This window comes from Amblyomma mixtum, chromosome 3 (genome assembly GCF_055824585.1).
Source record: "Amblyomma mixtum isolate Tamu chromosome 3, ASM5582458v1, whole genome shotgun sequence".
Lineage (NCBI taxonomy): Eukaryota > Metazoa > Arthropoda > Arachnida > Ixodida > Ixodidae > Amblyomma > Amblyomma mixtum.
The window spans coordinates 119,273,078-119,297,210 of record NC_143014.1 but is presented as its reverse complement, the minus strand read 5'-3'; the positions used below and the strand labels follow the sequence as shown (position 1 = coordinate 119,297,210).

Here is a 24,133-nt window from a genome sequence, read left to right as displayed (position 1 = left end):
CTGCCATCTGCGGTGAGTTAAAAAAAAAAAAAGGCGGGAGCCGGGACGTTTAATCTGATTTAAATTGCGAAAATCGGCCGCACAGGACAATAATCAGAAGTTTCTAAGAATGCTCAGAACGTGTAGATCGAGTTCCCACGGTAAAAATACGAGTTCAGATTCCTCTTCAGTGTACCTTTAATGCCGCTATACCTTGGCGTCATTTTTTTTTTTGTTGTATTACAAAACATTTTGGCCTTTGATAAATTAAGATGGTATTGTCGATACCACATGTGCTGTCATGATTTGTATTTTATTGACAACAGTGGAATTGGGGTGGCAGTGCATTGTGTGTTCTTAAACAGGCATTCAAAACAGTGGTTGCAGTGTTAAAAGAACATTATGAAGTTCAGAACTTTGTGCAGTTTGCTGAAGCTTTACAGTGCTCTACCATCCCACTGCATCAACGCAGTTATTTTGTATGTGTACATGAACATAAAAGTTTAGAACGAAAAATGCAGGTAAAGTGCCAGGTAGCAATATAAACTGCTCCTAACAAGAGGTGTACAAATCATTGCTAAGCACAGCGTACACAACTTGTAAAAACATGCTTCCTAAGTATGCAAAAATAATGTGTTGACACTTGCCGTCTCAAGTTTCGTGCAGAACAGCACCTCAGGGTATATATGCGTACCGTCTTTGCCAAAAGTAATCGGGCAACAGTGGTTCCTTTCTTAACTGCGTAGCAAAACACTTACGGCAGCCCTTAAGCTCTGAATGTGTGTAAAGTAAGCAAAGTATATTTTGTGTACTTGGACCCGCACTAGCCATTGGCTATGGGTCCAAAAAGTGTTTTGTATTTTTCGTAAAAGAGATTCAAAATAAAATTGAATTGAATTGAATTAAACCTTTGTCCTCACGTTTTGACACGCTTCAGTCTTTAGGGGTGCCATAAAGGTTCAGTTGTACAGTTTAGAAGTAAAAACCTGCTGCTCGGTTACTTTTGGCAAAGGGGGTACCTGCTTAAATTCAAACGTAACGGTTCATGCAGAAGCAGTGATGACAACAAAAACTCACTACTAGGTACATTTGAGCACAACTTCCTAGCAAGGGGCAACATTCTTAACATGTTCTATGTAAGTACTTGGCCTAAGCAAAATTTTGTTGATAGGAAAGTAATGTAATTGGTTTGTTAGCTTTAGAGTTGATCGTGCAAGCAACACCAAGTAATGCCAACAAAGTGGGCTTGTTGTGCATTGTATAAGGACACGTAACTTGTGTCAGGCTGCTTCTTTTCTTTAACCTGTAAGATGTGAAGTAATGTGGGCAGGATGCCTTTCACAGTTCATATTTTCACACTGCTCACATTCTGCCGATGCTGCCATGCGGCCGCGGGGCATGATTTGGCTCGTGTCAGTGCGAGGAAAACGACGCTTCCGTTCGAGTGCATGTTGCTGCTCTGCTTGGCCATCCGATTAAAAGCCCCTTTTTGAGTCTCACTACATTTCTCAGCGACATTTTGGTGGAGGGGCTGGATATCGATCCCCATACCTCTCGCAAGTGCATTTTATTGCGAAAGCAATACTACTTCCAAGAAATGGCCTTTCGCGTAGCGGCGGCCACTTGGCACGTTTGACCTTTAGAATGACCCCTGACGTCATACCATGCTAGTGACGCCGCAGCGTGACGTCATACCAGGAGCGAGAGCCGGGCTACCAACTCGGCTCGTCGGGTAATGGCGGCCGCTTGGCACGGCACGCCGCGCTCCTCCTGCTAGAGGCGCTAGTGACGTTATAGGGTGACATCATACCAGGAGCGAGAGCCGGGCTACCAACTCGGCTCGTCGGGTAACGGCGGCTGCTTGGCATGGCACGCCGCGCTCCTCCTGCTAGAGGCGCTAGTGACGTTATAGGGTGACATCATACCAGGAGCGAGAGCCGGGCTACCAACTCGGCTCGTCGGGCAACGGCGGCCGCTTGGCACGGCACGCTGCGCTCCTCCTGCTAGAGGCGCTAGTGACGTTATAGGGTGACGTCATACCAGGAGCGAGAGACGGGCTACCAACTCGGCTCGTCGGGTAACGGCGGCCGCTTGGCACGGCACGCCGTGCTCCTCCTGCTAGAGGCGCTAGTGACGTTATAGGGTGACATCATACCAGGAGCGAGAGCCGGGCTACCAACTCGGCTCGTCGGGTAACGGCGGCCGCTTGGCACGGCACGCCGCGCTCCTCCTGCTAGAGGCGCTAGTGACGTTATAGGGTGACGTCATACCAGGAGCGAGAGCCGGGCTACCAACTCGGCTCGTCGGGTAACGGCGGCCGCTTGGCACGGCACGCCGCGCTCCTCCTGCTAGAGGCGCTAGTGACGTTATAGGGTGACATCATACCAGGAGCGAGAGCCGGGCTACCAACTCGGCTCGTCGGGTAACGGCGGCCGCTTGGCACGGCACGCCGCGCTCCTCCTGCTAGAGGCGCTAGTGACGTTATAGGGTGACATCATACCAGGAGCGAGAGACGGGCTACCAACTCGGCTCGTCGGGTAACGGCGGCCGCTTGGCACGGCACGCCGCGCTCCTCCTGCTAGAGGCGCTAGTGACGTTACAGGGTGACATCATACCAGGAGCGAGAGCCGGGCTACCAACTCGGCTCGTCGGGCAACGGCGGCCGCTTGGCACGGCACGCCGCGCTCCTCCTGCTAGAGGCGCTAGTGACGTTATAGGGTGACGTCATACCAGGAGCGAGAGACGGGCTACCAACTCGGCTCGTCGGGTAACGGCGGCCGCTTGGCACGGCACGCCGCGCTCCTCCTGCTAGAGGCGCTAGTGACGTTATAGGGTGACATCATACCAGGAGCGAGAGCCGGGCTACCAACTCGGCTCGTCGGGTAACGGCGGCCGCTTGGCACGGCACGCCGCGCTCCTCCTGCTAGAGGCGCTAGTGACGTTATAGGGTGACATCATACCAGGAGTGAGAGCCGGGCTACCAACTCGGCTCGTCGGGTAACGGCGGCCACTTGGCACGGCACGCCGCGCTCCTGCTAGAAACGCTAGTGACGTTATAGGGTGACATCATACCAGGAGCGAGAGACGGGCTACCAACTCGGCTTGTCGGGTAACGGCGGCCGCTTGGCACGGCACGCCGCGCTCCTCCTGCTAGAGGCACTAGTGACGTTATAGGGTGACATCATACCAGGAGCGAGAGCCGGGCTACCAACTCGGCTCGTCGGGCAACGGCGGCCGCTTGGCACGGCACGCCGCGCTCCTCCTGCTAGAGGCGCTAGTGACGTTATAGGGTGACGTCATACCAGGAGCGAGAGACGGGCTACCAACTCGGCTCGTCGGGTAACGGCGGCCGCTTGGCACGGCACGCCGCGCTCCTCCTGCTAGAGGCGCTAGTGACGTTATAGGGTGACATCATACCAGGAGCGAGAGCCGGGCTACCAACTCGGCTCGTCGGGTAACGGCGGCCGCTTGGCACGGCACGCCGCGCTCCTCCTGCTAGAGGCGCTAGTGACGTTATAGGGTGACATCATACCAGGAGCGAGAGCCGGGCTACCAACTCGGCTCGTCGGGTAACGGCGGCCGCTTGGCACGGCACGCCGCGCTCCTCCTGCTAGAGGCGCTAGTGACGTTATAGGGTGACGTCATACCAGGAGCGAGAGCCGGGCTACCAACTCGGCTCGTCGGGTAACGGCGGCCGCTTGGCACGGCACGCCGCGCTCCTCCTGCTAGAGGCGCTAGTGACGTTATAGGGTGACATCATACCAGGAGCGAGAGCCGGGCTACCAACTCGGCTCGTCGGGTAACGGCGGCCACTTGGCATGGCGCGCTGCGCTCTTCCCACTAGAGGCGCTGCATATGCAGTATAAAACACCTGCTTTCGCAACCTACCAGGCTTAACCAAAGCTAAGCCCCCACCAATTTTTTGTAAGGCTTGCCTCTTCCTTTATTTTGTAGCCATTTACCCTAGCATGAGTTTGCACCCAGGTTCTACTTAGTCGCATATGTGCACCATGCCTACTAATGTTGCCCTTTTAAAATTTTTTGTTTTTATTGCACCAGCAGGTCGTCAAGAAATTCTGGGAAGACAGCGACTCACATCCACTACGGCTTGTTGAGGAAGTTATCGAAGAAGAACCTTCAACAGGAAGTTTTGAGAAGAACTAATTCGTATTACTCCGGGATCACCTGGTTGTTCCCTCCAGTCCAAAGTTCATCTTTTGTCCAAACGCTCAGATATCTTAGAATTTTTAAAGTTTCAGTAGTAGCTTATGCCCTCCTAGTATTTACCTCATTTTCTTTCACATGAAAGAGTGGTAGTTCACATGGAAGTGGTAATTTAAAGCCTATGAAATGCCCTTTTGAAGCTATGTATTGTTAGCCAGGAATTTGAAAGATGTTTTGCAGTAGACAGTGTATTGGTTTCTTGATTAATAAGCAGAATGCAGACAGTATGAACACACTCTCTGGCACTTGCTTTTACTAATTTCATCCTGCTTCACACTGTGTTGTAAAAGGTGGTTTGCACTAAGCAATGTACTTTCCTGCCACAGTTTTCACACTTCTCTCGTTTAATATCCCACCATTGGTATCTGTACTCATTCAGAATATTAGTCTTGTGGCAGTTGCCGTTATCATTCCTTTTGAAAGGTGCAAAAACATGATATTAGTCCTAGGACTTGGCAATGTGATGGCTTGCTAAAAACGAGCCAAATTCTTTGTCTGCAACTTCGCTTCTGAGTTATGTAAGGAGGGGCAGCACGTTCAGATCACAGCAAGAAACAGCATGCTGATCTTCATTTTATTGACTTTCTGCCCTTGTTATTTACACTTGTTGTGAATTGTGTTCATGCACTTGGAGACCTAACTATATCATATGGCGCACCTTGAATCTCTGAATTTTTGAAAGTATTGTTTTGAGCCGAGTCTTTCTCACTCCCACCACCCTTTCATCGACTGCATGTTAAACATGCCTGAGAGTTTAAGTTGGAAAATAATGCACGAAAGACATTTAAATTTAGCAGAAATTAACAGTGTCTGTTTGTCTAAGTGATTGTTCTACTCCTATCCTAAACACTGCCCCAAAACATGGCATGCATTTCTTGCCCTTTGATTATGTGATCCATGCTGCACCTTAAATGCACCGTGTGTTGCACTTAACTGTAGACACTGGGCTAAGAAACAAAAAGACTTGCAGAACACATGGTTCTGATGCAAGTAACGGTGCAAAGGCCTTGGGTTGTGAAACATCAAGAATTTATTATGTTTTGCCCTCTTGCACTGTGCAGATAAAATTTTTTTGATGACAGGTTGTGCAGTGCAGGGTATATCTGTGTTTTACACTGCAGTGGTGTTTCTTACAGCAGTTGCTATTGTAGCCTGAAAGAAGAGCAGTGAAACTGTTGGCAAACATCATCTAGCAGCAAAGATGTGATCCAATACAAGGCCGAGTATAAACTCCACAGTGACATGGAGTTGGCATACCATTTGCACAGAGCTTGTTCTAGTTTTTTAAAAGGGTGCATCATGTCGAGATGGCCGTCGTCGTAGATTTTTAGTTTCCTGAAAGTATGCAATCTAACCAGAAGTATATTCCAGAGAGCCTAGTTTGCTATATCATCATGCATATTCGGCACATGTTAATATTCATGTAAGCTCTTACCATTGTATGTCATCACTGTTTTAGCAGCAGACAGCAGTGAAGGCAAGGAAAATTTGCTGCATGTGCTAATGGCATGGCTAGCTATACTCATGTAGAGGTTGAATTTATGTTGCTGGTATACTTGCTGGGCCATATTATATCTGATGTTTCAAGAGAGCACACACAGCTTTAATGTGCACGCTATGCCAAGAAAGGGAGCCTCCCCAGGCTACACTACTTACATTTTCTTTTTTTGTAAACAAATTCAACGAACAACCTCCGTGTGCATATAACTGAAGAGTTCACAGTTCTCCAGGAAATGCTTTTTTGATAAAGAATGATGCATGGAGAATATGCAAACCACAAGTGAGAATGTGACGGCAATACCTTCTTTGTTTGGCTTTTAACCTGTTCCACTCAAATAGAAACCAACTGTGTAAGCTCCAAGATTGTAAGCTTGGTGTTTAGGTTTTTAGCCTTGAAAGTTTTAAAGTGTGCGCATTTTTTTGGGGGGGGGGGTGGCATTTTTTTCACATTCCCGGAAGTTGACTTTAGTCGGTTTTTACTAGTCTGAAGTTGTGTTTTACATTTTAACAGCATGTTGTTCGAGAATATTGTCCTTTTTTTTTCCATGTTTGCTTGTTACTGATGTGTCCACCAAGTTTATGGTCCTGAGCATTTCAGTAGCTTTTTATGGCCCTTTTCAAAATCAAGAGCTCAAAGATGTCTTTCATGTGAAATTGATTTTGCAAGAATAAATGTGTTGCAAGTCACTTTTCCGTGCCATACTGTCTACCGCTGTCCACAGAACTTGTTCATAACACAAAAGGTTGTGTTTTAGCATTTACACTACTAGCAAAGGTAATATTATTATAATGGCCTGGGTGCATTTACAAATACCAGGGAAAGAAGTAAGTCATGAAATGCTTTGGTAACAGTTTTGCCAGCTGTAGAGCCAACTTCTGGCCTCATCGATGCTTTGGTTGATATTGGCACTCCCAGAGGCACCAAAGTAAATTGTCATGCATGCCACAAGAGACGTCGCAGTGGAAGGCTCCAGATTAATTTCACTCATCTGCTAGGCAGCAAACAGCAAAAAGATAATTGTGCCATACTGTGAAGCTTTAATTACATTTCTACAAGCCCACTAAATGCATACATACACGGTTGTCCACTCTTGGTGCATGCACGCACACGGCCACGCTCTTTGGAGGGCCACTGCGTGTGTCACAGCAGCTAATCACATCAAAGTGCTGCAGGAGAAGATGGGCCTGGACTTGGTGCTTTGCGTCATGCACCACTTCACTTCGGTGCTCGGCCGTGTCGGATGCAGTGGCCCTCCAAAAAGCACGGCCACACGGTTCACACCAAGATTGGACTACCCTGTACAAGCAGCTATCTCAAGTCTACAAATGTGCAAAGTAGCTTTCTCCAAGTGTGCATCGCAATAACGCCTCATGTCAACTTGCTTTCAGCCACTTCCTTTCTGCCTTTTTAGACCTAGGCACAAAATTTCAAGCAACACCAGTACAAGCACAAGTAAGGTCTACAGCACCTGCCTTTATTTTCCTAGTATTGAAAACATGACCAGTGACTTTTAAATAAATAGGGCACCTCTAGACATGAATCACTGTCTTCTTAGAGGTCAGCCTTAGGAGAGAGGCTCAGTGGGATTGCTTTCATTTCAGTCCGGATGCAGAGGAATTCACCACAAACACAGGTGACCGTCACGCAGGCTGTGTTGAGCAGCCACCATGAGAGCGTATGTGGGAAGGCTGAATTGTAGATCCAGCAGCCAATGAGGTGGAAGAGATGCACCGTGCATGTGAAATCAAGGCATTGCTTTGTCCTTTGAACAAAGTACCACAGCAGCAGGGACCTGTGCAGAGCCAAAAAAAAAAAAAAGATAGCTCAAGGGTTAAAAAAAAAATGCAGCATGACTGATTAGCATGCACTTCAGGAATTCATCTAATGAGAGAGAAATTGTCCCATCGCCATTTACACAAACTACATTCAAGTAAAGCTTCCCACTACATTGGGTCTAAACATGAGAAAACAGTCTGTTGACAGAAGACACAAGAAGAGGTGCAATCATCATGCTCTTAAATCTACATCAACCAGCCCAATTAGAAACAGCTGTTAGCTTATTCATGATTCCTCATGACGAGTGGATTTGGTAATCCCTATTCCTTCAACGAAACTATCAGGTTGCAAACTTTAAATTCTTGTTTTGTGTGCCCAAAATGCCTGGTGTATGCCAGACACTCATTAAATTCTGCTGCTGTGGTGGCTCAGTGGTTATGGTGCTCGGTTGCTGACCCGAAAGATGTGGGCTCTATCTTGGCAGCGGTGGTCGCATTTCAATGGAGCCGAAATGCTAGAATCCTGGGTACTGTCCGATGTCGATGCATGTTAAAGAACCTTAGGTAGTCGAAATTATCCCAAGTCCTCAACTATGGCACCCCTCAAGAGCCTAAGTCGCTTTGAAACATTAAACCCTGTAAAACGAACAAACGAAACAAACTGTCTTAAATTCATTTTGTATGCCTAAAATTCCTGGCCTCATATAGACCAGACACTTCGTTTTTTTTTTTTTTTTTTCAGCAAAGCTCTATAATCGAATGCTTAGTCCTTTGCAGTTTTGTCTATTTGCCAGAGTTTGCTAAGCTGCCTCAGTTAAAGACAATTGTACAAAAATATAAACCATCCAACTAGTGACTACGCCCTAATGAGAAACACAGTACGTCGCACAACATTAGCCATTTTAGCCCCACAAACAACACACCTTTTTTTTCAATTACCTGACATTGTGGTGCACATGGCACCTATGTGTTTTTGCATGAAAGCAGAGAGCTTCAAGGCAAGCACGGGCTACATGCCCCAGTGCATGCCTTGTCAAGAACCATAAAAACAAGTAGGCGCAACATGCTCTAATATGCATAAGAACGCAGCAACACTGTACTCCACGCATGTTTTCCTTCACTGCACCTAGATTTAAAAGCGCGTGGGCCTCATGATTCACCTGCGTTTTTTCTGCACACAATACTTCCTACCTTTGCAATGTTTCGCTTCCGCGAACAACTCAAAGCACGGTAATCATCTGCCGTATCAAATGACACTGACGTTTCAGAACGAGATCTAAAAAGAAGCCAGAAAGGACTTATGGAAACTCCAATGGTACCGCTTTCTTTGAGCAAGTCTACTCCGCTGTTTCCCACAGACTCAGCTCTTGCACGCCATTAACCGCTTACTTAATTGTTCACAGGCAAGCTTTGCAAGCGCTCTCTAACTTGCAAGTTCCACTACTACGGCAGACTTCAGTGCAGTGCGTTGCGAACTCATTCTCGTGATCTCTTCCCGCTACTGACCCTTTTCTAAGCAACAAGGGGGCCGGCAACTGCCTGCGTGCTTGCAGAGGTGCAAGGGTTGTGGCATGACGCATTAGATCCACAGAAATGCACATCAGAGGTGGTAAAAGCATACTCACGCGAATAGTGAATTGATGATATAGGAGCCTATTACGCACCGCCCCCGCATGTCCTTTATGTGCACCGCCTGCGATTGATGACAGCACATATAGCACCACATGACGAGTGAAAATCACTCGAATTGCGAAGACAAGCGCTCACCTCATAGGAAAACAGTTGATCGAGCGACAAAACTTGGCCGGTGACAATGTCGAGAAAGCATATCCAAAAACCTAGCCCGACGTAATACATGCACTGGAGCGTTATCATTTGAGATATGATGAGAAATGGGTCCCAGATTGAGTAGCGGAAGTGGCCAGCCATTATACGGAATGATTTGTCGCAGGCTCTTATTTTTACTAAACGAAGAACGTGAGATTTCAGGCGGGGCAGTGGTTCACCCTATCCATCCGATAACCCAGACTCCAATCATGGCTCAGACAAGCCGTCCAGCCTCTCTCTTCTTCAGGGCAAAGCAGGACGCCGGTTGGGATCTCACGATTTCTCAAATAAAACTAGTTTGATCATTGTAAGTGTGGCGGCTCACAACAATACTACGCAAAGGAGTAACATTGATCGCAACTGACTAATCGTGGCATTTGCGGATTTGGATTTGGATATCCTCTCGAAACGCCAAGGCAGCCAAGGTGTATTCCATAGAAATCCAATCATAATCAGTTTTTACTAGCATTTAAAAACGTTAGTTGCTTTTATAATTATATAATAACTTCTTTTTAATTGACTTTGTCTAACGCCAGTCACAAATTTAGTTGTCAATGCCTGCTTTTGATGTCAAGTTTCAGTATATTCAGCAGTATTGCTAGCGCCATCTGCAATATCACCGGCAGATGCGCGATACTTTTCATGCGTTTGCTTACGCTGCCTCGTCCCCTCGTCCAGATCGTACTCGCACGGCTGCAGGTAAGGTTGCTGTACGAGATATTGTTGCGCCGGCTGTTTTTCAAAAACCTTGCTAGGTATTTTGAAAACTGAACAATGGATCCGTTCAGTTTGCTTATTTTTGCTACTGTCTTAGTGCGGCTGCTGCGTGCAGAAAGAAATGTTTGTCGGTTTTCCCTTTTGCGATTAAGCCTAACCTTTTCGAAGGTGGTGGAGGTCAAAAAGATATTTTGAGGTTGCCGGTCGTAACATTCTCTTGTCGCCCTGTTTTTCCTTACATTGCTTTCGAGATCCAGATTTACGTGTTGTGTATTATTGTCTTTATTCGCTTTCTTGTAAATCTGAGCATTAAAACTGAAATCGGCAGCATGTGCCGGAAACTGAATCGATATTGTCGCTGGAGGGTTCCCTGAGCAGCAAAAAATGACACTGAATGCCCTATCACAGGAGTTTAGGTAATTGCTGTATCTGTGTGTGATGATTGTCTGCTAAATGTGCGCGGTCGTGCAGACATGTTAAGCTTGCCCCCTTGCGTAGTCGCGGAATTTTTTTTTTTTCACATGAATGGGTCGCTGATAACCGATACACCTTTTTTTTATTGTTGAATACTGGAGATCGATATCTTAAACAGAAAGTAGAGTGCAGGTGTGGGGCGTGTTCGTTAGCTGCATGGCTTCTATTGAAGTGTAGGGCCGTTGATGTTTTTTGGCGAGCGCTGTACCGGGTGAGGGAGGGGAGTAGGTGCGTGCGTAGCCATAACCAGCTGGTATTGTCTGTCGCTCCTGTATTAGCTGTGCACTTTGTGTTTGGAGCCAGGATTATGCAGTGCTCTTGGGCAGCATGATTACTAGTGTGATGTGTGTATGTCACCACTTAATCGCTAGCACAGAGCTTGTTTAAATGCATCTGGCCTCACTGTGTGTTCTGCATTGGGTAATTGGTACCAGAAAGATGGACTTCCACTCTGCGATTCCTTTGCGCCTGTGCTGCAGTTACTGCTGTCTGATAAACAAGCATTTCTGCGTGATGAAGTGGCAGCTCCTTTCGCTCACATGCAAAGTGTTTTGTATTCTTTTTGTGGGAATGGACACCTAATGGAACTCTCTCAAGTTGTACACCCCTGCAGCGCACATGATCATTGATCTGTTATACTGACCTTCAGGGGATGAAAGGGTAAATGGTAGGAAGGTTGTGTAGCTATGTCATTTTGATATGCCGACCATGTAGCAAACAATCACTATTGACGAGCATTGCTGCAATCAAGCACTGCATGGTGCTAAGGTGGTAAAATGCTTGGAGATGCTAGGTACCTTCTAGCGAACTGGCATACGATAACACCAGCTTGTATAAAAATATGACGAACACAGGGAAAAGGGACAAGAAAAACACCATACAGTGCTGTATGGGGCATTTCTTGTCCTGTTGTCTTTTGTTGCAGTGCATTGATGTCAGATAGGACTCCTGATCAATAAGGGTATAGCTGGCAACATAGAATTTATAGCATTAACAAGAGGGTGGAAGATATTGTAATTAAGCTTAATAAGAGGTACAAACTGAAGTTGGTACAAGCCTATGTGTTACATCCAGCCAATGGTGACAAGTTAGTCGAAAGCTTTTGGGAAGACGAATTGGGAATGAGTAAAGTAAAAACATAGTAGACTGTACTGATGGGTGACTTCAATTCCAGGGTAGGCTGGAGACCAGGCACAGGTTCTAGGAATAGCAGTTGGGGGGTTGTTAGTGGAGTTCGCAGAAGGAAATAATTTATGGATCATGAATACCTTCTTCCACAAACGCGAGGACCGGAACTGGACTTCGAAGTATGAAATAGACTAGACTTATACTTTGCACTCACCGTGGCATTGTGCAGGATGTGGAGGTGCTCAGCAAGGTGCGATGTAGTGGCCATGGGATGGTAAAGTCTCGAATTAGTCTAGATTTGAAGACTGAATGAAACTAAAAAGGAAGCCCATTATGAGTCTGCAGTATGAGGGAAAGTAGAGGAATTCAGGATTTTGCTACGTATTCGGCTTTAACCAAGGATGACAACCTTAGTGTTCAAGCCAGGAATAGTGATCTCAGATATCATTATGGAGTGCAGAATAGGAGTAGGCAAAATGATAGTTAATACAGGATACCGGTAAGCTCTTCCAGGAGATGAAAGATCTGAATAGGAAACACCAAAGCATGAAAGCATCTAATGCAACAGACAGAACTGACAGAGCTTTCAAAGTTAATATGCGTAAGGCGATTGTCATAAGGAGGTTTAATATAGAGAGAATTAAGCATGTTGTAAAGAGCGGCAGTAGCCTAAAAGGGGTCATGAGAATTTAGGTATAGGCAAAATCAGATATATGCCTTAAGAGACAAGCAGGGAAGTGTCATTACCAATGTCAATTATACAGTTAAATGTAGCCGAGAAGTTCTACACAGCTCTATTCAGTAGCCGATGTAATCAGGACGAGAATGAGAGAGGTAGTAGTGCAGAGCAATTGGACATCCCGACAGTAATGAGAGCGGGAGTAAATGAAGCCTTAGAAGCAGTGCAGAGGGGGAAAGCGGCTGGTGAGGACCAGGTAACAGCAGATCTGTTGACAGAGAGGAGGTTGTTCTAGAAAAACTGGCCACCCTGTATGTGCAATGCCTCATGAGGGCTAGTGTACTGGACTCTTGGAAGCACCATTAACTTACTCCCTAAGAAAGGAGACATCAAGGACTTTAAAAAGTAGTAGGGTTTTAACGTGGTTAAACAAACTTGTTTAAACATGCGAAAGCGTGTGTTTAGCCTGGTTGGCTCGTGGTTTTGCTTTGCTGGGTTGTCGGCACATCTGACGACGATATTATGGCTCATGGGGTTTAACGTCCCAAAGTGACTCGGGCTATGAGGGACGCTGTGGTGCAGCGCTCTTGATAATTTTGACCACTTGGGGTTTTTTAACGTGCACTGACATTGCACAGTACATGAGCTTCTATCATTCCACCTTCATTGAAATGCGACCACCGCGGCCTGGATCGAACCCGTGTCATTTGGGTCAGCAGCCGAGCACCATAACCACTGAGCCGCTGCAGCGGCTGGCGATATTAGGCTCAGGTTAAGCTCTAATCAAGGTTAAGCTGATCTGATCTGTTTGCACCGCAGATGGAAGTTGAAGACGACGACTATGTGCAATGCAGAGTGCGAGAGTTTGTTGCAGTTTAACACTAAGCGTGATTGGCTACAGTGATAGTATAGGGAGTTTGCACGAACGCTGGCGACGCTATGCATTCTGGGTAGTCCGCCATCTTGTCGTCCTAGGCAGCAGTCGACGCATCCAAGTTTATACAGTCATGTAGTGCGTGCAAACGGTGCTGGCATGATGGTGTGCTGTTTTGTCATGAGCTTTAACAGCCGAACTCAAAGCGCAGCGCAGAAACTAAGAAAGGACGGGCAGGCTGCGGGCTCTTCAGGATACCGAAGATACGCCTGCAAAAGTGCGAGAAGGCAAACCAGCTCTCAAGGCGATGCCTACGCGAATGGCTCGCATGGATTAGCAGACGCAAGATCGACGCCAGCCTGGACAAGTGCAAAGTCTGTTCATGCCACTTCGTGTCATGTGCATAAACGATTTGCGACGTATGGAGTTTGATAGTCGATTTGTTTACTGCAGCCCCTGCGTTCTACGCTTCACAAGGCAGGTACCTGGCGACGCCTACCTACTTTTTGTCTACCTACTTTTTGCACCACTGTATACTTAAAAGTTGATAATTGCTGCCCACACTGAAGATCTTTGGTTATGCGCATACATCTACTAGATCAGCCGTCGAAACTTTTCAACGATTGCAATGCCGACTGGGCCCCATCGCTGCACCTGCGCTATGACTCGAAATCCCCAAATCAGGCGCGCTATCATTGTTGCAAAGCACGATCCCATCGCTGGCCAGCAGCTAGTGTTAGTGCTGTCTATGAACGACTGTTTTTGACGTGCGTGCAAGCCGTACTCTACATAAAACAGCAAGTAGCAACATGCAAGCAGGCTTCGCCGTTGCCATCCATGCAGATACAGTGTGCAGAGCAAATGTCGCCGTCGCTTTCGCGAGGACCCACACGCACACAAGTTGCTTGTTCAGACGTTGTGAGTGGTTCACCTGGGCTTAAATCACTAAGGCAACAAAAGGAATTTGTATCTCAGTCAATAGTATCCTTGCCTGTGTTTTGAGGACCACGGTCTCGGCTGTGACCGTTTTCATGCATGGCTTGCACGCGCATCCACTGGTGAGAATGCTATGGCCTTCCAAAGCTTCCTTGTCCTTAAGTTGCTGCTGAGTGACAAAACTAGATCTCCGAACTAGAAATTCATGACTGCGGACGACGTCGCCGGGCGGCCACTTGTCCAAATCCATAGTGATCCATAGTGCAGTCGTCGGCACGTAGTGTGAATGGGTCCACGCTGCATTGCTTTGCCTTTTCCTCGTAGCGCGCCGGATATTTTAGGCACAGCTGCACACAACAATCGGGAACAGATACTGCTGACATCTTCCATGTGCGTCGGGGTGGCACACGAGCAAGCCCGTGTTTGTTTGGTTTACTGTCGAAGACGACGCGGCTCTCGGTCAGTTCACTGCAGCCTGCCTGTGCGGCGTCGACTGCTTTCTAGGACGGCAAGATGGCGGGTTACCCAGAATGCATAGCGCCGCCGGCGTTCATGCAAGCTCCCTATAGTGCTCCTGGGCTGTGGCCAGTGAAGCTGATCTGGTCGCGGGTTCCGTGGGTTCGAAACCTAGTCGCGGCAGTATTTTATATCTGCACCCGTAAGGTCGGGGACGCCATAAGATTTTCGGTTTGGTTTGACCCCGTGAAGTTGTGCTTTTGCACTAAAATTGCAGTCCAATGAGCTTACTACCAATTGCGTATAAGGTATTTACTAAGGTAATCACGAATGGCATCGGGACCACCTTGTCTTCAATCAACCAAGTGACCAGGCGGGCTTTCGTAAATGCTACTTGAGAATGGACCGTATTCACACAGCCAGTCAGTGGATAGAGAAATGCACATGCTGTAACCAACCCCTATATATAGCCTTTGTAGGTTATTGGAGAGCATTTGATTCAGTTGAAGTGTCAGCAGTCATGCAGGCATTATGGAATCGGTGTCGAAGAGCCGTATACAAACATACTGGAAGATATCTGTAGTGGCCTGCATAAAGACTGCAATCAAATCCCAATAAGAAAGGTTGTCAGGCAGGAAGTGACGATCTTTTCAATGCTATTCACCGTGTGTTTACAGGTGGTATTCAGAGACTATTGGGAAGAGCTGGGGATGACAGTTAATGGAGAATACCTTAGTTATCTGCGATTCACTGATGACATTGCCTTGTGAAGTAACCCCGGGGACGAATGGCAATGCATGGTCAGTGACTTAGACAGGCAAAGCAGAATGGTTGGTCTAAAAATTAATATGCAGAAAACTTAAATAATGTTGGTCTAAAAATTGATATCCAGAAAACTTAAATAATGTTCAATAGTCTTTGTAGGAAACAGCAATTTACGGTTGGCAGCGAGGCTCTGGAAGTGGTAAAGGAGAATATCTACTTCAAGCACGTAGTGGCCACAAATCCAGACCACGAAATTGAAGTAACTAGAATAAGAATTTGGTGAAGTGCATTTGGCAGGTACTATCGGGGACAAAAGTGGTATACTCCACGCGGCGGGAGCCGGAGCAATGAAAAACTGCATTGCAACGCCATCTACAGGCGGCATCTCGGACCCAGATGGCCCATCTGTGACCTTTATTATCAGCAGGCATGTCGCTTGGCTTTCAATGTTTCAAAAATGCGCTGCTTCCACGACAAGCTAACCACGCGCCATATCTCTCAAGCCATATCTCGAATGCGCGTTGAAAAAAAAAGAAGACACAAAATGAAAAGAGGGCCACCAGATTGCTACTGCTGCGGCGCCGCTCGGCATTCTGGCGAGCAAAAGCATGAAACATGGAAACGCGTCAAGCGACATGCCTGCTGATAATAATGGTCACAGATTAGCTGTCTGGGTCCGAGATTCCGCCTGCAGATGGCGTTGAAACGCAGCTTTTCGTTGCTCCGGCTGCCGCCGCGTGGAGTATACCACTTTTGTCCCCGATAGTACTTTCAGGTAATGAATGGCAGTTAACCAGTATCAGCGGCCGCCGCGGTGACTTAGTGGTTGTGGTGCTCGGCTGCTGACCCGAAATACGTGGGTTCAGTCCTGGCCGCGGCTGTCGAATTTCGATGAAGGCGAAATTCTAGAGGTCCGTGTGCTGTGTTATGTCAGTGCACGTTAAAGAACCCCAGGCGGTCGAAATTTTCGGAGCCCTTCACTTCGGCGTCCCTCATAGCCTGAGTCTCTCTGGAACATTAAAATCCCCATAAACCATTTACCGGTATCCGTCGAGAGAAAAGTATATAACAGCTGTACCTTACTGGTACTACACCTATGGAGCAGAAACGTGGAGGCTAACGAGACGGATTCTATTTCAGGACAATGCTGCAAGCTATGGAAAGGAAAATGATAGGTGTAATGTTCAGAGACAGGAAGAGAGCATAGTGAATCAGGGATCAAACACGAGTTAATGACATCCTAGTTGAAATCAAGAAGAGGAAATGGGCATGGGCGAAACATGCCAGTGTGTTTGTGGGGTACTTAGCTGAAACGTTTCAGCAGAGGCTGGAAATGCTTTTGGTGTAAATGTTTCGTTTCCCACTCCGTAACAGCCCGCAAGGGCTTACCAGTATTGGCATTAAAATTTAAAAAATAATGCGAAGGCAAAAAAAACAAGCAATGGACATTAAGGGCAATGGATTGTTCCAAAAGAAGGCGGGTGTAGCAGAGGGAGGCAGAAAATTAGGTGGGCGGATGAGATTAGGAAGTCCGGAGGGATAAGATGGCTGTATCTGACGCAGGACCAGGTTAATTGGAGAAGTGTGGGAGAGGCCATTGTCCTGCAGTGGGCGTAGTCAGGCTGATGGTTGATGTCAGATCACAGCAGTCCTGTGCAGGCACATAGCCAAGGCCCCCCGACTCCAGCTCGAAAATTATCATGGGCCCCCCTTAAAAAAATTCCTGGCTACGTTCGTGGTCCTGTGGACAAATATGTTTAATTATTGCAATGTTGAACACTTTGTTGTTTTAACAGCATGCACCATCTGCATTTTTATAAGTCTGCAGTGTCCGAGGGCTGTGAATGCGCCTGGAGATTTAGTCTGATTCTTAGTTCACTCGCTGCAGTGGCTTTAGTGGCTTTGGTTTTAGCTGCTTATCGCAAGGTCGCAGGATCGAATCCCGGCCGTGGTGGCCACATTTAACCCTTTCACTGCCAGGTTTTTTTTACTCACAGCTGCACACACCCTGCCGGGTTTTTTTTTTGCATGTTAGTTTTCTGGAAATGTTTTGCTAGTAACGCACTAAAATGCTCTGCAGGGCATGTAGACATGTTTATTCAGGATAATCTTATAGATATTAGTTGTACTGAATCAAATCTTCCAGCACCAATCGTGCCTGTCGGATTTCCTCTAATTACGCGGATTTTTCGGTGTCATCACTCGACAAGGCACTTAGGTGGGCTCCTTCCTCGTACTCATTATCATTGGACTCCGAATTCACAAGCAGTTTTGAATTTCTTCGTCCGTCAAAGCGCGGACGAGTGTGGCACATTGCCTCGCATGGCTGCTGTGCGGAAACCAAAACAAAGCTACTCGGATGTAGAAACATGCGCGCTATCTGTTGTGAAAAATTTGCCCTGCAAGATCTGAGTTTATAGCGTCTCTCCATAGATGGCGCTACATGTTTGCATCATTTTTTTTTACACGAGTATTATCGGGAGCGGCAGGGAGTGAGTTAAGAAGCCAACGAGTTAACTCGGGAGAGGCAGGGGGTGTGCATATGTGATAGCCCGAGTTATCTCGGGAGAGGCACTGAAAGGGTTAATGAATCTTTGGTGGTCTAAATTAATCAGGAGCCCTCCACTATGACATCCCTCATTACAGCATATGTCACTTTTGTACGATTAACCCTGCATATCATACATAGGCAGGGTTCTAAAATCCAGGACTTGAATCTATAACTCTAGGCATACAAATACACTCCTATGCATTTGTTCTAACCCAGTATGCTGGTGATACATTGGCTAATGACCTAGCTTCTCTGTGCATTCAGTTTCATATTCAAAGCTGAAACTGACACTGTAGCATCTGGTAAACCATAGTAGTTTATGCTTCGTGAATTATGCAGTTAGGTATTTGAAATGTTCTGTTGGTGTGACCAGCAGAAATGATTGTACGTGTGGCTGTTGGAGGCCATTTCATTGGTTTAACGAACTCCACGTGCTAAGCACCATTTCTGTGCCAAATAGCTTATGCTGGTTGGATATTTCCAGACTTACTCAGTGATTCAGACGGTGACATTTGCTGCCACACTTGTGCAAAATTAACCAACAAGCCTTCGATGCCATTTTGAACCCGCCACTTGGGCTTCTTTGCTTGATATTTGCATTGCCATTTTAGAAATTGCTCTTGCGAAATGTTTTGCGCATTTTTCTTGTTTATCGTGTGATGCCTTCTTTTGCAGGCGTTTTAGCGTCCCGTGATTGATGCACTAAGGTTGTTGCACTGTAGGACAACCTGGCTGTCTGCAGTGTAAATTTATCTGAAGGTTCTTTTCTTGTGCAGCATGGCGAGCCGACTGCTGCAAATCAGTGAGCGTGCAGTCAAGCTGGCGCCTGTGGTGGCACGGGCTCAGCCAGCAGCTGCATACCACAGCCGGGCTCTTATTGGCAAGAGAGAAGTGGTCGGCTTTGGCTTAAATGGCGAGTACGCCTACCATGACACCCCTGACTTTCCCATGCCAGCCATTCGCTACAAGGAGCCCACTCCAGAGATTGAGAAGCTGCGTGAAAAGGAGAAGGGCGACTGGAAGAACCTTAGCCTGGAGGAGAAGAAAGCACGTAAGCTAACCTTGCTCCCTCGTGTCATCTAGTACATTTTCTGGCACAGGTCTTTGTTTTGGACTTAGCTTTAAAAGGCTGTTGCATTCTGCTAGTTTTGCGTGGTAGCCAAGCTTTTCAGCAGAATGATTTCAAAGGAGTATTTTGTAATTATTGTGCTAACAAGTTCGTCATTTCGATACCATGCCGTGGTGGCTTACAGGTCTCATTGTTACACCCCTGTCAAGCGGGCAAGTTAAGTGTACTTACGGATAGTGTCACTGACTGTAAGTACACTTTGCCACATCTTGACGAGGCAAGTGAAGTGTCACTCACGGCTGAGTGAACCCCGCTAGGAGTGTGTTCACGGACCACACTTTGCTGGCCGAGTGTGTACTCTCGCCAGCAGCGACTTCAAAGACAAGATATGTATAGTGCATAAAAAGTACTTGTAACTTTATTTAACATCCTATAACACTGTTTTCCGAAAAAAATTTGTTTGTTATAGCTACAAGCGAAGCAACAAAACAAGGAAACGTGATCAGATGAGCATCGCTGCCCGCCGCCATCTTGTTTGTTGCCACAATTCTGGATAGTCTTGGCTTGTCTTAGCTTTTCTTCTATTTCTATTTTTTTTTTTTTTCATTGTTAAAAACTGTTGACTCGTTTTATTTGCGCTAGTCACGTTAAGCAATCAATTATTATGAGTCCTTTTTCTTTTCCATAAACCTCTAGAGAAATTCCGCTCATTTTCTGACGCCATTTTTTTTTTACTACGAGTGTACTTTGCTTTCCCGTTAAGCACCGCGTAGCCCAAAGTGTCACTAGGGATGCCGAAGCGCACTCCCGTAAGTGCACTTAACTTTTGCGCTTGACAGGGGTATTAAGTGCAACAGCAGAGAATGAAGAATGTGCTGAGAGTAATTTGCTTTCATATTTTTTTTCGTTTCCAGTATATCGGTACAGCTTTTTCCAGACCTTTGCTGAAATGAATGCATCTCGAAATGAGTGGAAGCCTGTTGTGGGAAATGTGTTCTTGCTGTTGGGTGTTTCCCTTTGGGTATGGATTTTCCTGAAGAAGTTTGGTGAGTATAATGGCCTTGGCTAGGTTTGATCTTATTGGATATTTATCTAGGTAAAGTAAGCTTGAGAATATGTGTAAATTCAGTTCTTTCCCAGAAAAGTAACCATCACTGTCAAGTATTCCTCTGTTTATGCCTTCAAATTCACAATGATATGAATACATATCATCAGGATATCATCAGAAGGTATTGAGTTATGCTGTATGATGAACATGGTGCTGCATGCGGTGCTGTCTAGTTATAGCTAAGAGAAGTGCTGCTAGGAGCTGTTGTTGTACAGAAACAGGCTGGAACAAAGCAGTTTATTTGTAATTCAGCCTTTGAGCAGTTCTTTTGGTACTTTTATCTGTCCTGGTTGCCTAATATTTGCTACATCACTAGCCCATCTCTCTGCAATCTCGCAGCTGTAACAGTATTGCAGGGTGGTCTTGACAAGGGCCAGAAACTATGGGGCTGCATATTCTTGGAAATTAGTTTTTATTCCTCTATCTCCTTGATTGGGAAGTTGCGGAGCAGAGCTGTTGATCTTAAGGGGTACCTCGGGCGTTTTTTGTTTTTTTTCTGCCTCCACAGATTTTACTGGAACTTTCACTGTATGTTCTCCGCAGTCTTCTGATTACTTATGTGAAATTTCACAGCAAGGCGGCATTTTTTTTTTTGCAGCACAATTTAGTTACTGGCGTATTACGATCCTTCCCTCCCCACCACCGTATTTGGAAGCTCCATGGCCGGCCCTGACTGACATTTTCAGCGCGGCAGTTGTGTTTGTTGTTCCCTGTGTATCTGCCTTTGTAACATCATTATTGTATGTGACAAACTAAACTTCTGTGTAGTTGGAACAGCTAACTTGAGAGAATACTTCAGGAATACACGGGAAAAGGCAGTTATCGAAAATCCTTGAAGAAATACCTTGTAGATATGTGCGGGTCCTAGAGAAAAGCCTCAGATGTTTATATGTAAACCTCTGCATAGTTGGCACATCTAACTTTGGATATAGCGTGAGCAGATGCTCAGAATAAACTGGAGATGGCATTTTTTTTTAACTTGTTGAAGCAATATCTTGCAGGTGTATGTGGGTCCTCAGGCAGGCTTCCAAAGCCCAGATGCTTTGGATGCCTGCCACTGTATGGGAAGTCCCTGCAACTTATGATTACTGTTTTGGCAACTTTGGGCCGCGGCAGCCACATTTCTTCCAGGCTCGGTGGCACGGTGAAAAGGAACGCCGTACTCTTAAAACTTATCCAGTGACTCTAGGGCAACTGAATTCTAAAACTTCCCATTTCATGGCCTAGATTGGGGTAATTTCTACATGCAACTTTGCTTGTATGATATCAGTTTGCACACAAGTCGATATTCACTCTGTTTGCTGAACGACGAAATTTCGAGTTTTGGTCATTTCGGACAAACAATGATCCCAGCTGCCAATTACAGTTGCCAGTTTAGCCACTCAATGTGCACGTGAAATGTTTTGTGACAGTATCCGTGATGTCATAGTTTGGTCGAAAACTAGTTCAGGTTTCCTGGTTTATGCTGTTTTAAACTACCGTAAAAACAGGAATATAGGTCGATCCCCCCCCCCCCAACTAACCAATTCTAAAAATGAAAAAAATCTTTTTCAACAGCAAAAGTAGCGAAAGACACCCTTACCTTGAAACAAATGTGATTCAACCAGCTGCACAATGGTGACTGTATTTATTTTCATTTAGATACTGCTTGTATGTGCACCCAGCCAATTCTTTAACACTATCACGTGACCATCGACCCGCGTGCTTGTCAGCGTCTTATTAACGGCGCTGAGCGGTGAAACAAGTGAGATACGCACATGTGTACACATGCGCTTACTCTCGCTTCTTTTGCCGCTCCATGATAAGGTGCTGACGAACACGTAAGGCAATGGTCACGCAATACTGTTAAAGAATTGGCTGGGTGTACAGTACAGAGAAGGGCACGGTGTGCGCAGGCGTTACTCAGTCATCAGAGTCGTCAAAATTCGAGTCAGATGACAATTGCTTCTCGCTGCCCATCTCATAGAGCATCATCTTCTGTGCCGTCTAGCGCATTGCTTATGCTGTATTTTCTAAGACTTGCGCACCATCTCTGCGGGGAGAGATTTCCACGCCGACAACACCCAGCCACAAACCAAAATAACTTAGTGACAACGGAAATGCAAATTGTCGGTGCCACGTCACCATACTGCACTGCTGCTGACGGCGATGGTGATGGAGGCTGTTGACTTCAGCTGCCCATTGTTGCAAGACTTCCGTAGTTTTTCCACCAATGACCGGTAGATAAGATGGGGGTAGACTTTTTGCCGTGGTTTTTTGAAAAAAAAGTTAGACCTATATTCCAGTTTTTGTGATACTACTTGGTATTTTGAAAAGTTTTGTGTGTGCGTGTGCATGCATGCACGCGTGGGTATGTGCTGAAGAGGGAACTTTAATGACTATGCTGTTATCAATTCAGAATGTTAAAAAAAAAATGCCCTTTAAGCGGCATGAGCTTGCAAAATGGATGTATTCTGTATTTTTGTGTCCTCTTGTGTGGCAACATTTCTTTCACAAAGCTTAGGTACTGTAAAGGGCAAACGCTTCAAGAATTTATGCAGTGCATTAGGGTGAGGCTTCACTGTTCACAGCAGTCCTTGCATTGAATGTTGAACTTGCAGTTTGCGTGCTTTTTTTGCTGCATCTGCAAGTTTGCATTGAAAATTAACCATTAAATTATTTTGGTTGTATTGGTACAGTTGCAAGTAGCAATTACATGCATATCTAAGCACTATACGTAGCTGTAATTTAAGAATATTTAAGGATTCAGTTCTCATGTTCTGTGCTTGCTTTTATTGTTGGCTGCGAAGGATTCATTTCTCCTATAATGTGCCTTGTTTTGTAGTGTATGGGCCTTTGCCATCAACTACCACTTTGGAGGCCAGACAGGCACAGCTGCAGAGGATGATTGACCTCAGGGTGAATCCCGTTGAAGGCATCTCTTCAAAGTGGGACTACGAAAACAACAGATGGAAGTGAAGACTTTCAGTGCAGTCCACACTGGCACTGAAACTAGGTTTCTTAGGTCTTCACTTTTTCAGAAATAAAGTATACATCCGAGTGAGACATGGCATTTCTTTCTGCGTGATGTCAGGGTGGTTTTAATTTACTGCCTTTGCCAAAAGTAACCAGGCAGTGTGATTTGTTTCTTAATCGTGTAGCGGAGCAATTAGTGTGTTTCAAGTACAACTGTTGTCCTCACTTTTTGAGACCATATTAGTCTTTAGGAGTGTCATTAGGGTACCTGCTTTGACAAAAACTGATTACGTTGGCCACAGAGGCACATAAGCCTTCAGCTCTGTTTTGTCAGCGGTGAGTTCTGAAGCAGAGGTGATGCAAGTACATTTGAACTTGGTTCTAGTATTAAACTGCTGAAGGGATCGTAAGTAATTCAGTATGTAAAAAATGGCAGTATATGTGCTTATCTCACCTAACTGAAAGGGTGCATTGCACCCACGCTAGCAACTCGCTGCTTGCAGCAACATACAGCCTTCCAGCTTGCTAGGCCTAGCCTAACCTGCTTCCCTTCGAAGCCACCGAGAATGGTGATTTGAAGCCAGCCACCGCTTGCCCTCATCTAATCCTGCCCAGGACACTATACATAGAATAATCGCTCATTAAATTATCGCACAGTTTTTGCATTGCCTTTGGCAACGAGGCACGCTAAGCTTTAGTTCGGCTGGCCTTGCCACATGAGCAGTGTGGTGTGGAAAATGAGTACTACCTATCTGGAACAGACGGCCACCCTCAAGCACATCCCACGGTTACCTCGTCATGTGGTTTCGCAGCACTAGCTCTGCAGAAAATTGGGTTGGCGTCCAATAGTGCGTGCCAACCCGTCGCTACACGCGAAAATTGATTGAAAAGCGTCATTAGGAGAAGTGCCACTTAAGGGGCGTGGCGAATGGCGGATGAAATTGGAGTTCGATATACTGCACGACTTTCCTATACTTTTACAGAATTTTCATGGGGATAGTCTGTGTTAAGACAAGTGTCATGTTTGTGAACAAAGGTGGCGCTGTGGTCGCCAGTGGCACGGGGTGTAGACAAAAACTCTGTGCGTGCCTAACTGCGCCAAGCGATGCTGGCCA

The 24,133-nt window shown here is 46.2% G+C and overlaps 3 protein-coding genes across 7 annotated transcripts in view; 2 read left to right on the top strand and 1 right to left on the bottom strand.

Annotated features, from left to right (window-relative positions):
- The window catches only part of LOC149351599 (snake venom 5'-nucleotidase), a 73,708-nt gene extending 67,318 nt beyond the window's left edge, over positions 1 to 6,390 (top strand). For 3 of the 5 annotated variants that reach the window (XM_089580911.1, XM_089580909.1, XM_089580910.1), the window contains exon 14: positions 4,039 to 6,390. In XM_089580911.1, the coding sequence (XP_089437037.1) occupies positions 4,039 to 4,143 (105 nt within the window). In that variant the 3' untranslated portion in view covers positions 4,144 to 6,390. The remainder of the gene's footprint in view (positions 1 to 4,038) is intronic. The other 2 variants (XM_089580912.1, XM_089580913.1) reach the window with 1 other exon arrangement.
- A 767-nt stretch (positions 6,391 to 7,157) lies between these two features.
- Positions 7,158 to 9,684, bottom strand: Sys1 (Sys1 golgi trafficking protein). Its single transcript, XM_089580914.1, has 3 exons — positions 9,247 to 9,684; positions 9,105 to 9,172; positions 7,158 to 7,496 (listed from the first exon to the last, which is right to left on the bottom strand). Exons 1-3 carry the CDS (start codon positions 9,406 to 9,408, stop codon positions 7,256 to 7,258), a joined length of 471 nt encoding a protein of 156 aa, XP_089437040.1. The 5' UTR covers positions 9,409 to 9,684; the 3' UTR covers positions 7,158 to 7,255.
- Positions 9,685 to 9,915: 231 nt separating this feature from the next.
- On the top strand, positions 9,916 to 23,106 carry LOC149351597 (cytochrome c oxidase subunit 4 isoform 1, mitochondrial-like). The gene is made up of 4 exons (XM_089580908.1): positions 9,916 to 10,005; positions 18,663 to 18,937; positions 19,870 to 20,001; positions 22,888 to 23,106. Exons 2-4 carry the CDS (start codon positions 18,664 to 18,666, stop codon positions 23,019 to 23,021), a joined length of 540 nt encoding a protein of 179 aa, XP_089437034.1. The 5' UTR covers positions 9,916 to 10,005; position 18,663; the 3' UTR covers positions 23,022 to 23,106.
- The last annotated feature ends 1,027 nt before the right edge of the window (positions 23,107 to 24,133 follow it).

Excerpts from the sequence above, each read along its gene's own strand:
- LOC149351597 (XM_089580908.1), top strand. The coding sequence starts at position 18,664 with ATGGCGAGCCGACTGCTGCAAATCAGTGAGCGTGCAGTCAAGCTGGCG. Across the intron at positions 18,938-19,869 it reads CCTGGAGGAGAAGAAAGCAC|TATATCGGTACAGCTTTTTC; the intron begins GTAAGCTAACCT and ends TTTCGTTTCCAG. Across the intron at positions 20,002-22,887 it reads GATTTTCCTGAAGAAGTTTG|TGTATGGGCCTTTGCCATCA; the intron begins GTGAGTATAATG and ends CTTGTTTTGTAG.
- Sys1 (XM_089580914.1), bottom strand. The coding sequence starts at position 9,408 with ATGGCTGGCCACTTCCGCTACTCAATCTGGGACCCATTTCTCATCATA. Across the intron at positions 9,173-9,246 it reads ATCAACTGTTTTCCTATGAG|GCGGTGCACATAAAGGACAT; the intron begins GTGAGCGCTTGT and ends CATCAATCGCAG. Across the intron at positions 7,497-9,104 it reads ATCATCAATTCACTATTCGC|GTCCCTGCTGCTGTGGTACT; the intron begins GTGAGTATGCTT and ends GGCTCTGCACAG.